Genomic DNA, 16029 nt, shown 5'->3' on the forward strand with positions numbered 1-16029 from the left:
CCAGAATACAGATCACACGCAATGTCCCACAATGACTGCAGGTGGCGCACTCCACCCAGAATACAGATCACACGCAATGTCCCACAATGACTGCAGGTGGCGCACTCCACCCAGAATACAGATCACACGCAATGTCCCACAATGACTGCAGGTGGCGCACTCCACCCAGAATACAGATCACACGCAATGTCCCACAACGACTGCAGGTGGCGCACTGCGCCCAGAATACAGATCACACGCAATGTCCCACAATGACTGCAGGTGGCGCACTCCGCCCAGAATACAGATCACACGCAATGTCCCACAATGACTGCAGGTGGCGCACTCCGCCCAGAATACAGATCACACGCAATGTCCCACAATGACTGCAGGTGGCGCACTCCACCCAGAATACAGATCACACGCAATGTCCCACAATGACTGCAGGTGGTGCACTCCACCCAGAATACAGATCACACGCAATGTCCCACAATGACTGCAGGTGGCGCACTGTGCCCAGAATACAGATCACACGCAATGTCCCACAATGACTGCAGGTGGCGCACTCCACCCAGAATACAGATCACACGCAATGTCCCACAATGACTGCAGGTGGTGCACTCCACCCAGAATACAGATCACACGCAATGTCCCACAATGACTGCAGGTGGTGCACTCCACCCAGAATACAGATCACACGCAATGTCCCACAATGACTGCAGGTGGCGCACTCCACCCAGAATACAGATCACACGCAATGTCCCACAATGACTGCAGGTGGCGCACTCCGCCCAGAATACAGATCACACGCAATGTCCCACAATGACTGCAGGTGGCGCACTCCACCCAGAATACAGATCACACGCAATGTCCCACAATGACTGCAGGTGGCGCACTCCACCCAGAATACAGATCACACGCAATGTCCCACAATGACTGCAGGTGGCACACTCCACCCAGAATACAGATCACACGCAATGTCCCACAATGACTGCAGGTGGCGCACTGCGCCCAGAATACAGATCACACGCAATGTCCCACAATGACTGCAGGTGGCGCACTCCGCCCAGAATACAGATCACACGCAATGTCCCACAATGACTGCAGGTGGCACACTCCACCCAGAATACAGATCACACGCAATGTCCCACAACGTCTGCAGGTGGCGCACTCCACCCAGAATACAGATCACACGCAATGTCCCACAATGACTGCAGGTGGCGCACTCCACCCAGAATACAGATCACACGCAATGTCCCACAATGACTGCAGGTGGCACACTCCACCCAGAATACAGATCACACGCAATGTCCCACAATGACTGCAGGTGGCGCACTCCACCCAGAATACAGATCACACGCAATGTCCACACAATGACTGCAGGTGGCGCACTCCACCCAGAATACAGATCACACGCGGTATCACCTGCTGGTCGCACCACAATTACATTTCTGGACTAAACGGTTTAGAGAAAATTCCTGACAGATGGGAGAAGCGGCTCCGTGTCCCTCCCTTCCCCCGCTCAGTGATCACAAATTGAGATAAGTAACTCTTCGTGTTCCCGCAATCACTACATACCGACAATTATTTACCTTCTCACAATCCTGACACCCTCACAAACTATGTGTCCGATCCCGCCCACTTCTCCCTGTGTGGCGCTCTGATTGACAGCTATCTACAGAAGCAGAGGGAGGGAATCCACCCTTCCAGCTCAGGAGATGGGAACTCCGCACTGGTATATGGCATCTAGCGGGAGGAAGGGGCCGCAAAGTCCATTTTATTTTTACCTTTTCTTCTATCATTGGTTACTTTATGTGACGGGTTCATACACAGCGGAGTTCTGCTTTAGCCTGGCGGAGTACAAATTCAGCAATTCAGACTTCTGAAAATGTAACTGCAGGTGGCGCTCTGTACCCAGAATACATATCACCAAATACCCCTCAGTGACTGCAGGTGGCGCTCTGTACCCAGAATACATATCTCCAAATACCCCTCGGTGACTGCAGGTGGCGCTCTGTACCCAGAATACATATCACCAAATACCCCTCGGTGACTGCAGGTGGCGCTCTGTACCCAGAATACATATCTCCAAATACCCCTCAGTGACTGCAGGTGGCGCTCTGTACCCAGAATACATATCACCAAATACCCCTCAGTGACTGCAGGTGGCGCTCTGTACCCAGAATACATATCTCCAAATACCCCTCAGTGACTGCAGGTGGCGCTCTGTACCCAGAATACATATCACCAAATACCCCTCGGTGACTGCAGGTGGCGCTCTGTACCCAGAATACATATCACCAAATACCCCTCGGTGACTGCAGGTGGCGCTCTGTGTACACAGAATACACATCACACACAGTACCTCTTACTGGTCATAGGTGGCGCTCTGTACCCAGCGCAGTGATTGGTGCTCTGTATCTGGAGTACATATCATGAGTAGAATAGCTATAGTGACTGCGGGTGACGCTCTCCACCCAGAATATATTCAGTGCCTGGAAAAAGTATTCATACCCCCTGACATTCCCCACATTTTGTTACAACCAAAACCATAAATGTATTTTATTGGGATTTTATGTGATGGACCAACACAAAGTGTCACATAATTGTGAAGTGGAAGGAAAATGATAAATGATACAAATAAATATGTGAAAAGTGTGGGGGAGGGGCATTTGTATGGCGCCCCCCGGAGTCAATACTTTGTAGAACCCCCTTTCTCTACAAGTCTTTTTGGGGGTGTCTCTACCAGCTTTGCCCATCTAGAGAGGACATTTCTGCCCATTCTTCTTCTTTGTAAAATATCTCAAGCTCTGTCAGATTGGATGGAGAGCGTCTGTGATCAGCAATTTTCAAGTCTTGCCACAGATTCTCAATGGGATTTAGGTCTGGACTGTGACTGGGCCATTCTAACACATGAATATGCTTTGATGTAAACCATTCCATTGTAGCTCTGGCTGGATGTTTCGGGTCGTTGTCCTGCTGGAAGGGGAACCTCCGCCCCGGTCTCAAGTCTTCTGCCGACTCTAACAGGTTTTCTTCTAAGATTGTCCTGTATTTGTCTCCATCCATCTTCCCATCAACTCTGACCAGCTTCCCTGTCCCTGCTGAAGAAAACCATCCCCACCACATGATGCTGCCACCACCATGTCTCACGGTGGGGATGGTGTGTTCGGGGGATGGGCAGTGTTAGTTTTCCCCACACATAGCGTTTTGCTTTTAGGCCATAAAGTAGAATTTTGGTCTCCTCTGACCAGATCACCTTCTTCCACATGTTTGCTGCCCCCTCCCCCACATGGCTTCTCACAAACTACAAACAGGACTTCTTATGACTTTCTTTCTCCAATGTCTTTCTTCTTGTCACTCTTCCATAAAGGGCAGATTTGTGGAGAGACGACTAATAGTTGTCCTGTGGACAGATTCTCCCCCCTGAGCTGTGGATCTCTGCAGCTCCTCCAGAGTTACCATGGACCTCTTGGCTCTTCTCTGAGGAATGCTCTCCTTGCCCGGCCCGGTCAGTTTAGGTGGACGGCCATGTCTTGGTAGGTTTGCAGTTGTGCCCATACTCTTTCCATTTTCCGATGATGGATTGAACAGAGCTCCGTGAGATGTTCAAAGCTTGGGAGATTTTATTATAACCCAACCCTGCTTTATACTTCTCCACAACTTTATCCCTGACCTGCCTGGTGTGTTCCTCGGCCTTCATGATGCTGTTTATTCACTAAGGTTCTCTAACAAACCTCTGAGGGCTTCATAGAACAGCCGTATTTATATTGAGATTAAATGACACACAGGTGGACTCTATTTACTAATTAGATGACTTCTGAAGGCAATTGGTTCCTCTAGATTTTAGTTGGGGGTATCAGAGCAAAGGGGGCTGAATACAAATGCCCCCCCCACACACATTTCACATATTTATTTGTATCATTTTCCTTCCACTTCACAATTATGTGACACTTTGTGTTGGTCCATCACATAAAATCCCAATAAAATACATTTATGTCTTTGGTTGTAACATGACAAGATGAGGGAGATCCGAGGGGTATGAATACTTTTTCCAGGCGCTGTATAACACACGCTTCCCCACAATGACTGCAGGTGGCGCTCTATACCCAGAACACAAAGGCTGCCGCTGCTGGCCCCTGAAGATGTTCTTGGCAGAGCCGGCCCATTGGATGCGGGCGTCACTTTAAGAGGGGCAACAAATTGACGGCCAAGACATGGAGGTCAGCAGCCGTCCACCATGAACAGGTTCCTGCCCCGCCTTCTCGCTGCCGGTGTTCTGGCAGATAGTGTCTTGCCATCAGCAGACGAAACTTCGGAAAATCTCCGAAGATGAACGGCGCCTGCGCCGTGATTGGAGGTGGTGGCCCCCCCATCCAAGCGGACATAGGGTTGTGAATATTAGAGGGCCCCTCGCTGCGCTCGGCTCTTTTTTATTCTAACTCGATGTACACTTGGATGGTGGGGAGAGAACCTGGACTCATGGCGCAGGCGCTGTTAATCTTCGGCTATTTTCGGAATCTGTGTGCTATGTACTGTGCATGCGCACTACACAGCGGACACTATCCAATGAGGGACCATGTTTGATAGGACACCGGCCCTTCTTACCCCACCCTCCAGGCCTGTCCCGCCCTCTCCCATTTCCCCCTCCGCGGCTGTCATCAGTGAACAGCGGAGAGCAGGAGGCAGCTTAGCTTAGGACAGAGGATGGGAGGAGGAGCCCAAATTAACTTTTGACGTTAAACCGCAGGCGATTGGTTGGTGGGACACAAGGGGGTCCTAAACAACCAATCACCAGCTTGCTAATGTGGAAAGTCACTCTGCTGGCTCCCGCTCCCAGCCTCTGCCCAGAACTGTGCCTCCTTCTGCTCTCAGCTGTGACGTAGGGCATTGCTATAGGAGGGAAATTGGGGGAGGGGGGGGGGGGGGTGATGTGAAAGGGACACAGGACACTTATTGCCTAACCACTGATCCCTGCATTCTTACCCCGACGCACTCCTGATCCCTGCATTCTTAGCCCAACGCACTCCTGATCCCTGCATTCTTAGCCCAACGCACTCCTGATCCCTGCATTCTTAGCCCAACGCTTTCCTGATCCCTGCATTCTTACCCCGACGCACTCCTGATCCCTGCATTCTTAGCCCAACGCACTCCTGATCCCTGCATTCTTAGCCCAACGCACTCCTGATCCCTGCATTCTTAGCCCAACGCACTCCTGATCCCTGCATTCTTAGCCCAACGCACTCCTGATCCCTGCATTCTTAGCCCAACGCACTCCTGATTCCTGCATTCTTAGCCCAACGCACTCCTGATCCCTGCATTCTTAGCCCAACGCACTCCTGATCCCTGCATTCTTAGCCCAACGCACACTCCTGATCCCTGCATTCTAAGCCCAACGCACACTCCTGATCCCTGCATTCTTTGCCCGACGCACTCCTGATCCCTGCATTCTTAGCCCGACGCACTCCTGATCCCTGCATTCTAAGCCCAACGCACTCCTGATCCCTGCATTCTTAGCCCAACGCTTTCCTGATCCCTGCATTCTTACCCCGACGCACTCCTGATCCCTGCATTCTTAGCCCAACGCACTCCTGATCCCTGCATTCTTAGCCCAACGCACTCCTGATCCCTGCATTCTTAGCCCAACGCACTACTGATCCCTGCATTCTTAGCCCAACGCTTTCCTGATCCCTGCATTCTAAGCCCAACGCACTCCTGATCCCTGCATTCTTAGCCCAACGCACTCCTGATCCCTGCATTCTTAGCCCAACGCACTCCTGATCCCTGCATTCTTAGCCCAACGCACTCCTGATCCCTGCATTCTTAGCCCAACGCTTTCCTGATCCCTGCATTCTTACCCCGACGCACTCCTGATCCCTGCATTCTTAGCCCAACGCACTCCTGATCCCTGCATTCTTAGCCCAACGCACTCCTGATCCCTGCATTCTTAGCCCAACGCACTCCTGATCCCTGCATTCTTAGCCCAACGCACTCCTGATTCCTGCATTCTTAGCCCAACGCACTCCTGATCCCTGCATTCTTAGCCCAACGCACTCCTGATCCCTGCATTCTTAGCCCAACGCACACTCCTGATCCCTGCATTCTAAGCCCAACGCACACTCCTGATCCCTGCATTCTTAGCCCAACGCTTTCCTGATCCCTGCATTCTTTGCCCGACGCACTCCTGATCCCTGCATTCTTAGCCCGACGCACTCCTGATCCCTGCATTCTAAGCCCGACGCACTCCTGATCCCTGCATTCTAAGCCCAACGCACTCCTGATCCCTGCATTCTTAGCCCAACGCTTTCCTGATCCCTGCATTCTTACCCCGACGCACTCCTGATCCCTGCATTCTTAGCCCAACGCACTCCTGATCCCTGCATTCTTAGCCCAACGCACTCCTGATCCCTGCATTCTTAGCCCAACGCTTTCCTGATCCCTGCATTCTTACCCCGACGCACTCCTGATCCCTGCATTCTTAGCCCAACGCACTCCTGATCCCTGCATTCTTAGCCCAACGCACTCCTGATCCCTGCATTCTTAGCCCAACGCACTACTGATCCCTGCATTCTTAGCCCAACGCTTTCCTGATCCCTGCATTCTAAGCCCAACGCACTCCTGATCCCTGCATTCTTAGCCCAACGCACTCCTGATCCCTGCATTCTTAGCCCAACGCACTCCTGATCCCTGCATTCTTAGCCCAACGCACTCCTGATCCCTGCATTCTTAGCCCAACGCTTTCCTGATCCCTGCATTCTTACCCCGACGCACTCCTGATCCCTGCATTCTTAGCCCAACGCACTCCTGATCCCTGCATTCTTAGCCCAACGCACTCCTGATCCCTGCATTCTTAGCCCAACGCACTCCTGATCCCTGCATTCTTAGCCCAACGCACTCCTGATTCCTGCATTCTTAGCCCAACGCACTCCTGATCCCTGCATTCTTAGCCCAACGCACTCCTGATCCCTGCATTCTTAGCCCAACGCACACTCCTGATCCCTGCATTCTAAGCCCAACGCACACTCCTGATCCCTGCATTCTTAGCCCAACGCTTTCCTGATCCCTGCATTCTTTGCCCGACGCACTCCTGATCCCTGCATTCTTAGCCCGACGCACTCCTGATCCCTGCATTCTAAGCCCAACGCACTCCTGATCCCTGCATTCTTAGCCCAACGCTTTCCTGATCCCTGCATTCTTACCCCGACGCACTCCTGATCCCTGCATTCTTAGCCCAACGCACTCCTGATCCCTGCATTCTTAGCCCAACGCACTCCTGATCCCTGCATTCTTAGCCCAACGCTTTCCTGATCCCTGCATTCTTACCCCGACGCACTCCTGATCCCTGCATTCTTAGCCCAACGCACTCCTGATCCCTGCATTCTTAGCCCAACGCACTCCTGATCCCTGCATTCTTAGCCCAACGCACTACTGATCCCTGCATTCTTAGCCCAACGCTTTCCTGATCCCTGCATTCTAAGCCCAACGCACTCCTGATCCCTGCATTCTTAGCCCAACGCACTCCTGATCCCTGCATTCTTAGCCCAACGCACTCCTGATTCCTGCATTCTTAGCCCAACGCACTCCTGATCCCTGCATTCTTAGCCCAACGCACTCCTGATCCCTGCATTCTTAGCCCAACGCACTCCTGATCCCTGCATTCTTAGCCCAACGCACACTCCTGATCCCTGCATTCTAAGCCCAACGCACACTCCTGATCCCTGCATTCTTAGCCCAACGCTTTCCTGATCCCTGCATTCTTTGCCCGACGCACTCCTGATCCCTGCATTCTTAGCCCGACGCACTCCTGATCCCTGCATTCTAAGCCCAACGCACTCCTGATCCCTGCATTCTTAGCCCAACGCACTCCTGATCCCTGCATTCTTAGCCCAACGCACACTCCTGATCCCTGCATTCTTAGCCCAACGCACTCCTGATCCCTGCATTCTTAGCCCGACGCACTCCTGATCCCTGCATTCTAAGCCCAACGCACTCCTGATCCCTGCATTCTTAGCCCAACGCACTCCTGATCCCTGCATTCTAAGCCCAACGCACACTCCTGATCCCTGCATTCTTAGCTCAACGCACTCCTGATCCTTGCATTCTTAGCCCAACGCTTTCCTGATCCCTGCATTCTTAGCCCAACGCACTCCTGATCCCTGCATTCTTAGCCCAACGCACTCCTGATCCCTGCATTCTTAGCCCAACGCACTCCTGATCCCTGCATTCTAAGCCCAACGCACACTCCTGATCCCTGCATTCTAAGCCCAACGCACACTCCTGATCCCTGCATTCTTAGCCCAACGCTTTCCTGATCCCTGCATTCTTTGCCCGACGCACTCCTGATCCCTGCATTCTTAGCCCGACGCACTCCTGATCCCTGCATTCTAAGCCCAACGCACTCCTGATCCCTGCATTCTTAGCCCAACGCACTCCTGATCCCTGCATTCTTAGCCCAACGCACACTCCTGATCCCTGCATTCTTAGCTCAACGCACTCCTGATCCTTGCATTCTTAGCCCAACGCTTTCCTGATCCCTGCATTCTTAGCCCAACGCACTCCTGATCCCTGCATTCTTAGCCCAACGCACTCCTGATCCCTGCATTCTTAGCCCAACGCACTCCTGATCCCTGCATTCTAAGCCCAACGCACACTCCTGATCCCTGCATTCTAAGCCCAACGCACACTCCTGATCCCTGCATTCTTAGCCCAACGCTTTCCTGATCCCTGCATTCTTTGCCCGACGCACTCCTGATCCCTGCATTCTTAGCCCGACGCACTCCTGATCCCTGCATTCTTAGCCCAACGCACTCCTGATCCCTGCATTCTTTTCCCAACGCACTCCTGATCCCTGCATTCTTAGCCCAACGCACTCCTGATCCCTGCATTCTAAGCCCAACGCACACTCCTGATCCCTGCATTCTAAGCCCAACGCACACTCCTGATCCCTGCATTCTTAGCTCAACGCACTCCTGATCCTTGCATTCTTAGCCCAACGCTTTCCTGATCCCTGCATTCTTAGCCCAACGCACTCCTGATCCCTGCATTCTTAGCCCAACGCACTCCTGATCCTTGCATTCTTAGCCCAACGCTTTCCTGATCCCTGCATTCTTAGCCCAACGCACTCCCGATCCCTGCATTCTTAGCCCAACGCACTCCCGATCCCTGCATTCTAAGCCCAACGCACTCCTGATCCCTGCATTCTTAGCCCAACGCACTCCTGATCCCTGCATTCTTAGCCCAACGCACTCCTGATCCCTGCATTCTAAGCCCAACGCACACTCCTGATCCCTGCATTCTTTGCCCAACGCACTCCTGATCCCTGCATTCTTAGCCCAACGCACTCCTGATCCCTGCATTCTTAGCCCAACGCACTCCTGATCCCTGCATTCTAAGCCCAACGCACACTCCTGATCCCTGCATTCTTAGCCCAACGCTTTCCTGATCCCTGCATTCTTTGCCCAACGCACTCCTGATCCCTGCATTCTTAGCCCGACGCACTCCTGATCCCTGCATTCTAAGCCCAACGCACACTCCTGATCCCTGCATTCTTAGCTCAACGCACTCCTGATCCTTGCATTCTTAGCCCAACGCTTTCCTGATCCCTGCATTCTTAGCCCAACGCACTCCTGATCCCTGCATTCTTAGCCCAACGCACTCCTGATCCTTGCATTCTTAGCCCAACGCTTTCCTGATCCCTGCATTCTTAGCCCAACGCACTCCTGATCCCTGCATTCTTAGCCCGACGCACTCCTGATCCCTGCATTCTAAGCCCAACGCACTCCTGATCCCTGCATTCTTAGCCCAACGCACTCCTGATCCCTGCATTCTAAGCCCAACGCACACTCCTGATCCCTGCATTCTTAGCTCAACGCACTCCTGATCCTTGCATTCTTAGCCCAACGCTTTCCTGATCCCTGCATTCTTAGCCCAACGCACTCCTGATCCCTGCATTCTTAGCCCAACGCACTCCTGATCCCTGCATTCTTAGCCCAACGCACTCCTGATCCCTGCATTCTAAGCCCAACGCACACTCCTGATCCCTGCATTCTAAGCCCAACGCACACTCCTGATCCCTGCATTCTAAGCCCAACGCACACTCCTGATCCCTGCATTCTTAGCCCAACGCTTTCCTGATCCCTGCATTCTTTGCCCGACGCACTCCTGATCCCTGCATTCTTAGCCCGACGCACTCCTGATCCCTGCATTCTTAGCCCAACGCACTCCTGATCCCTGCATTCTAAGCCCAACGCACACTCCTGATCCCTGCATTCTAAGCCCAACGCACACTCCTGATCCCTGCATTCTTAGCTCAACGCACTCCTGATCCTTGCATTCTTAGCCCAACGCTTTCCTGATCCCTGCATTCTTAGCCCAACGCACTCCTGATCCCTGCATTCTTAGCCCAACGCACTCCTGATCCTTGCATTCTTAGCCCAACGCTTTCCTGATCCCTGCATTCTTAGCCCAACGCACTCCCGATCCCTGCATTCTTAGCCCAACGCACTCCCGATCCCTGCATTCTAAGCCCAACGCACTCCTGATCCCTGCATTCTAAGCCCAACGCACACTCCTGATCCCTGCATTCTTTGCCCAACGCACTCCTGATCCCTGCATTCTTAGCCCAACGCACTCCTGATCCCTGCATTCTTAGCCCAACGCACTCCTGATCCCTGCATTCTAAGCCCAACGCACACTCCTGATCCCTGCATTCTTAGCCCAACGCTTTCCTGATCCCTGCATTCTTTGCCCAACGCACTCCTGATCCCTGCATTCTTAGCCCGACGCACTCCTGATCCCTGCATTCTAAGCCCAACGCACTCCTGATCCCTGCATTCTAAGCCCAACGCACACTCCTGATCCCTGCATTCTTAGCTCAACGCACTCCTGATCCTTGCATTCTTAGCCCAACGCTTTCCTGATCCCTGCATTCTTAGCCCAACGCACTCCTGATCCCTGCATTCTTAGCCCAACGCTTTCCTGATCCCTGCATTCTTAGCCCAACACACTCCTGATCCCTGCATTCTTAGCCCAACGCTTTCCTGATCCCTGCATTCTTAGCCCAACGCACTCCTGATCCCTGCATTCTTAGCCCAACGCACTCCTGATCCCTGCATTCTTTGCCCAACGCACTCCTGATCCCTGCATTCTTAGCCCAACGCACTCCTGATCCCTGCATTCTTAGCCCAACGCACTCCTGATCCCTGCATTCTAAGCCCAACGCACACTCCTGATCCCTGCATTCTAAGCCCAACGCACACTCCTGATCCCTGCATTCTTAGCCCAACGCTTTCCTGATCCCTGCATTCTTTGCCCAACGCACTCCTGATCCCTGCATTCTTAGCCCGACGCACTCCTGATCCCTGCATTCTAAGCCCAACGCACTCCTGATCCCTGCATTCTAAGCCCAACGCACACTCCTGATCCCTGCATTCTAAGCCCAACGCACACTCCTGATCCCTGCATTCTTAGCTCAACGCACTCCTGATCCTTGCATTCTTAGCCCAACGCTTTCCTGATCCCTGCATTCTTAGCCCAACGCACTCCTGATCCCTGCATTCTTAGCCCAACGCACTCCTGATCCTTGCATTCTTAGCCCAACGCTTTCCTGATCCCTGCATTCTTAGCCCAACGCACTCCCGATCCCTGCATTCTTAGCCCAACGCACTCCTGATCCCTGCATTCTTAGCCCAACGCACTCCCGATCCCTGCATTCTAAGCCCAACGCACTCCTGATCCCTGCATTCTGACGGTAACACACTCCTGAACCCTGCGTTCTGCAGCATTTTATTTTTGGACCCAGGCAGAACAATGTCTTGGGCCAGCCATGGCTCTCTCTGGCTTTAGTCCTTTTAGAGCTCCTCATCTGTATACAGTTACCCAGTAGGTAAGAAAATACAAAAAATACAGTGTGACAGCCAGGCAGGCAGGATTTTCAGAAGCAGGCTCTCTAGCACAAGGTGGACCACTCATTTTTGGCATTTATAGGATAAATCTTACCTCTTGCCGTCTGCCTTCTGGATCTTCACCCACTGCTCCACCTGGCCCATCACGCTGCGCCGCTGCACAGGTTTCTCCGGCTCGGCTCTAGACACGAAGCCCCTCTTGTAGGTGTCGGCTCCGTTCTGCTCCATGGGACTGGTGGTGTTGGTCCGGAAGGAAGCCGGCAAGGTCCCGTTCCTCTCCAGGGTCTGCGGTTGAGGCGTCTGTGGGGGCGCATACCGGTACCGCTTGGTGAAATCGGTGAAGGCGGACTGCCGGTCGCTGTAGAGAAAAGAATTCTGTGCTTTCCCTCCATTGGCGTTGATTGTGTTTTTGTGGGCGACGAAGCTCTCGCGGTCAGGGCCATTCCGGAAACGCTCCTGTTCCTCCAGATCCCGGTAGTAGTAATCCTTGTCTATCCGCTCCTTGAAGCGGTCCTTATCCCCGCCCTCCCGCTGGCGCTCTTTGTCTCCACCCGTCCGATTAGGTTCCTTATCCGGCTCCCGCTGGCGCTTATTATCTCCGCCATTCCGATAGAGGTCCTTATCTGCCACCTGCTTATAGCGATCTTTGTCCGCCGTCTCCCGAAAGCGCTCTTTGTCCGCCGTCTCCCGAAAGCGATCTTTGTCCGCCGTCTCCCGAAAGCGCTCTTTGTCCGCCGTCTCCCGAAAGCGCTCTTTGTCCGCCGTCTCCCGAAAGCGCTCTTTGTCCGCCGTCTCCCGAAAGCGCTCTTTGTCCGCCGTCTCCCGAAAGCGCTCTTTGTCCGCCGTCTCCCGTGTCTCCCGAAAGCGGTCTTTGTCCCCTGTCTCCCGAAAGCGCTCTTTGTCCGCCATCTCCCGAAAGCGCTCCTTCTCCCCCACCACCGAGTAGGGCTCTCTCTCCCCTTCTTCTCGATAGTCATCTTGGAATCCCATGTCACGGTACTGGTCCTTCACTTCGGAGTTGCGCCGCGGCTCCTCGTTCCTGGTTGCCGGAAGCTCTTTGGGTTTGGAGTAGCTGCTCCTCATCTGGACCGTCTCCGGCTGAGGAAACTCATTAAAGGACTCGATGTGGTTGTTCACCGGGACCGCCGGCCATTCCACGTCAACAATCTCCCTAAAACATGAAAACACATTTCTATTAGACAGAACATTTTTTTTTTTTGATGGGACAATAATTGAGGAATCAGGAGACCCTGAGAGAAAAGTCATCACCTCCACCCCCTCCCGTCTATCCCGTCTCTCTCCCGGCGCGGTGAGTCATGGCGGTCCCTCTCCAGAGTCAATGCGGACTTTGGATGAAGATAGTGCTGAGCTCAGGACTCTCATCCCCCGTCACAGAATGAATCCTCAGCTGACAATCTGGGATTCTGCAGACTCCGCGGCTGGGTTAGAGACCCTGCACTCTCCACAGCGTTCCCGGGTGGCCCCGGATCTGCAGCATCTCTCAAGCCAATCAATAAAAGACACGGCACAATGTCAATTAACAGCCAGCGTCAGTAAATGAGGAATAATCAGAAAATCGAGACGCAATCCGCAGATCGGGGGAGGGAGACACTGCAGGAGATAAAGCGGAATCCTTAGGACACCATGTGATATCAGGAGTCCTATAGGAGGACACGATAATTCTCCACATTCCCGAATACCGCCGGACAATCACCGGGGGGCAGACAGGGAGAATGTGGGGGGTCATAAAATGCCAAACTACTCATTCAATCAGATTTCCCTCCTTAGAGATCAGCAATAGCGGTTCTCATACTGCGGCAATTTCACTTTAATATTATCAATAAATTATAAATCATTCACCTTCAAGACAACCGTGTCCATCTGCTGCAGAGCTAAATGCGTTTCAAAGGCAGTGTGCAGCATCCCTGCTATTGGGGACTACAAGTCTCGCCATGGTATCTCCTCAATGTTGGGGACTACAAGTCTCACCATGGTATCTCCTCAATGTTGGGGACTACAAGTCTCGCCATGGTATCTCCTCAATGTTGGGGACTACAAGTCTCACCATGGTATCTCCTCAATGTTGGGGACTACAAGTCTCGCCATGGTATCTCCTCAATGTTGGGGACTACAAGTCTCACCATGGTATCTCCTCAATGTTGGGGACTACAAGTCTCGCCATGGTATCTCCTCAATGTTGGAGCTACAAGTCTCACCATGGCATCTCCTCAATGTTGGGGACTACAAGTCTCGCCATGGTATCTCCTCAATGTTGGGGACTACAAGTCTCACCATGGTATCTCCTCAATGTTGGGGACTACAAGTCTCACCATGGTATCTCCTCAATGTTGGGAACTACAAGTCTCACCATGGTATCTCCTCAATGTTGGGGACTACAAGTCTCACCATGGCATCTCCTCAATGTTGGGGACTACAAGTCTTCGCCATGGTATCTCCTCAATGTTGGGGACTACAAGTCTCACCATGGTATCTCCTCACTGTTGGGGACTACAAGTCTCACCATGGTATCTCCTCAATGTTGGGGACTACAAGTCTCACCATGGTATCTCCTCAATGTTGGGGACTACAAGTCTCACCATGGTATCTCCTCAATGTTGGAGTTACAAGTCTCACCATGGTATCTCCTCAATGTTGGGGACTACAAGTCTCACCATGGTATCTCCTCAATGTTGGAGTTACAAGTCTCACCATGGTATCTCCTCAATGTTGGGAACTACAAGTCTCACCATGGTATCTCCTCAATGTTGGGGACTACAAGTCTCACCATGGTATCTCCTCAATGTTGGAGTTACAAGTCTCACCATGGTATCTCCTCAATGTTGGGAACTACAAGTCTCACCATGGTATCTCCTCAATGTTGGGGACTACAAGTCTCACCATGGTATCTCCTCAATGTTGGGGACTACAAGTCTCGCCATGGTATCTCCTCAATGTTGGGGACTACAAGTCTCACCATGGTATCTCCTCAATGTTGGGGACTACAAGTCTCACCATGGTATCTCCTCAATGTTGGGGACTACAAATCTCACCATGGTATCTCCTCAATGTTGGGGACTACAAGTCTCACCATGGTATCTCCTCAATGTTGGGGACTACAAGTCTCACCATGATATCTCCTCAATGTTGGGGACTACAAGTCTCACCATGGTATCTCCTCACTGTTGGGGACTACAAGTCTCACCATGGTATCTCCTCAATGTTGGGGACTACAAGTCTCACCATGGTATCTCCTCAATGTTGGGGACTACAAGTCTCACCATGGTATCTCCTCAATGTTGGGGACTACAAGTCTCACCATGATATCTCCTCAATGTTGGGGACTACAAGTCTCACCATGGTATCTCCTCAATGTTGGAGTTACAAGTCTCACCATGGTATCTCCTCAATGTTGGGGACTACAAGTCTCGCCATGGTATCTCCTCAATGTTGGGGACTACAAGTCTCACCATGGTATCTCCTCAATGTTGGAGCTACAAGTCTCACCATGGTATCTCCTCAATGTTGGGGACTACAAGTCTCGCCATGGTATCTCCTCAATGTTGGAGTTACAAGTCTCACCATGGTATCTCCTCAATGTTGGAGCTACAAGTCTCACCATGGTATCTCCTCAATGTTGGGGACTACAAGTCTCACCATGGTATCTCCTCAATGTTGGGGACTACAAGTCTCACCATGGTATCTCCTCAATGTTGGGGACTACAAGTCTCACCATGGTATCTCCTCACTGTTGGGGACTACAAGTCTCACCATGGTATCTCCTCAATGTTGGGGACTACAAGTCTCACCATGGTATCTCCTCAATGTTGGGGACTACAAGTCTCACCATGATATCTCCTCAATGTTGGGGACTACAAGTCTCACCATGGTATCTCCTCAATGTTGGAGTTACAAGTCTCACCATGGTATCTCCTCAATGTTGGAGCTACAAGTCTCACCATGGTATCTCCTCAATGTTGGGGACTACAAGTCTCGCCATGGTATCTCCTCAATGTTGGGGACTACAAGTCTCACCATGGTATCTCCTCAATGTTGGGGACTACAAGTCTCGCCATGGTATCTCCTCACTGTTGGGGACTACAAGTCTCACCATGGTATCTCCTCAATGTTGGGGACTACAAGTCTCACC

The 16029-nt window shown here is 52.2% G+C and overlaps 1 protein-coding gene across 1 annotated transcript in view; it reads right to left on the reverse strand.

Annotated features, from left to right (window-relative positions):
• The window catches only part of PLEKHA7 (pleckstrin homology domain containing A7), a gene marked incomplete at its 3' end in the record, with an annotated part of 239875 nt that overhangs the window by 43044 nt on the left and 180802 nt on the right, over nucleotides 1–16029 (reverse strand). The window contains 2 exon segments of the mRNA XM_077453687.1: nucleotides 11977–12776; nucleotides 12819–13053. Of these exon segments, the coding sequence (XP_077309813.1) occupies nucleotides 11977–12776; nucleotides 12819–13053 (1035 nt within the window).

This window comes from Lithobates pipiens, unplaced genomic scaffold (assembly GCF_037356315.1).
Source record: "Lithobates pipiens isolate NorthernLeopardFrog02 unplaced genomic scaffold, aLitPip1_a1.2 Scaffold_24, whole genome shotgun sequence".
NCBI classification, from domain to species: Eukaryota; Metazoa; Chordata; class Amphibia; order Anura; family Ranidae; genus Lithobates; species Lithobates pipiens.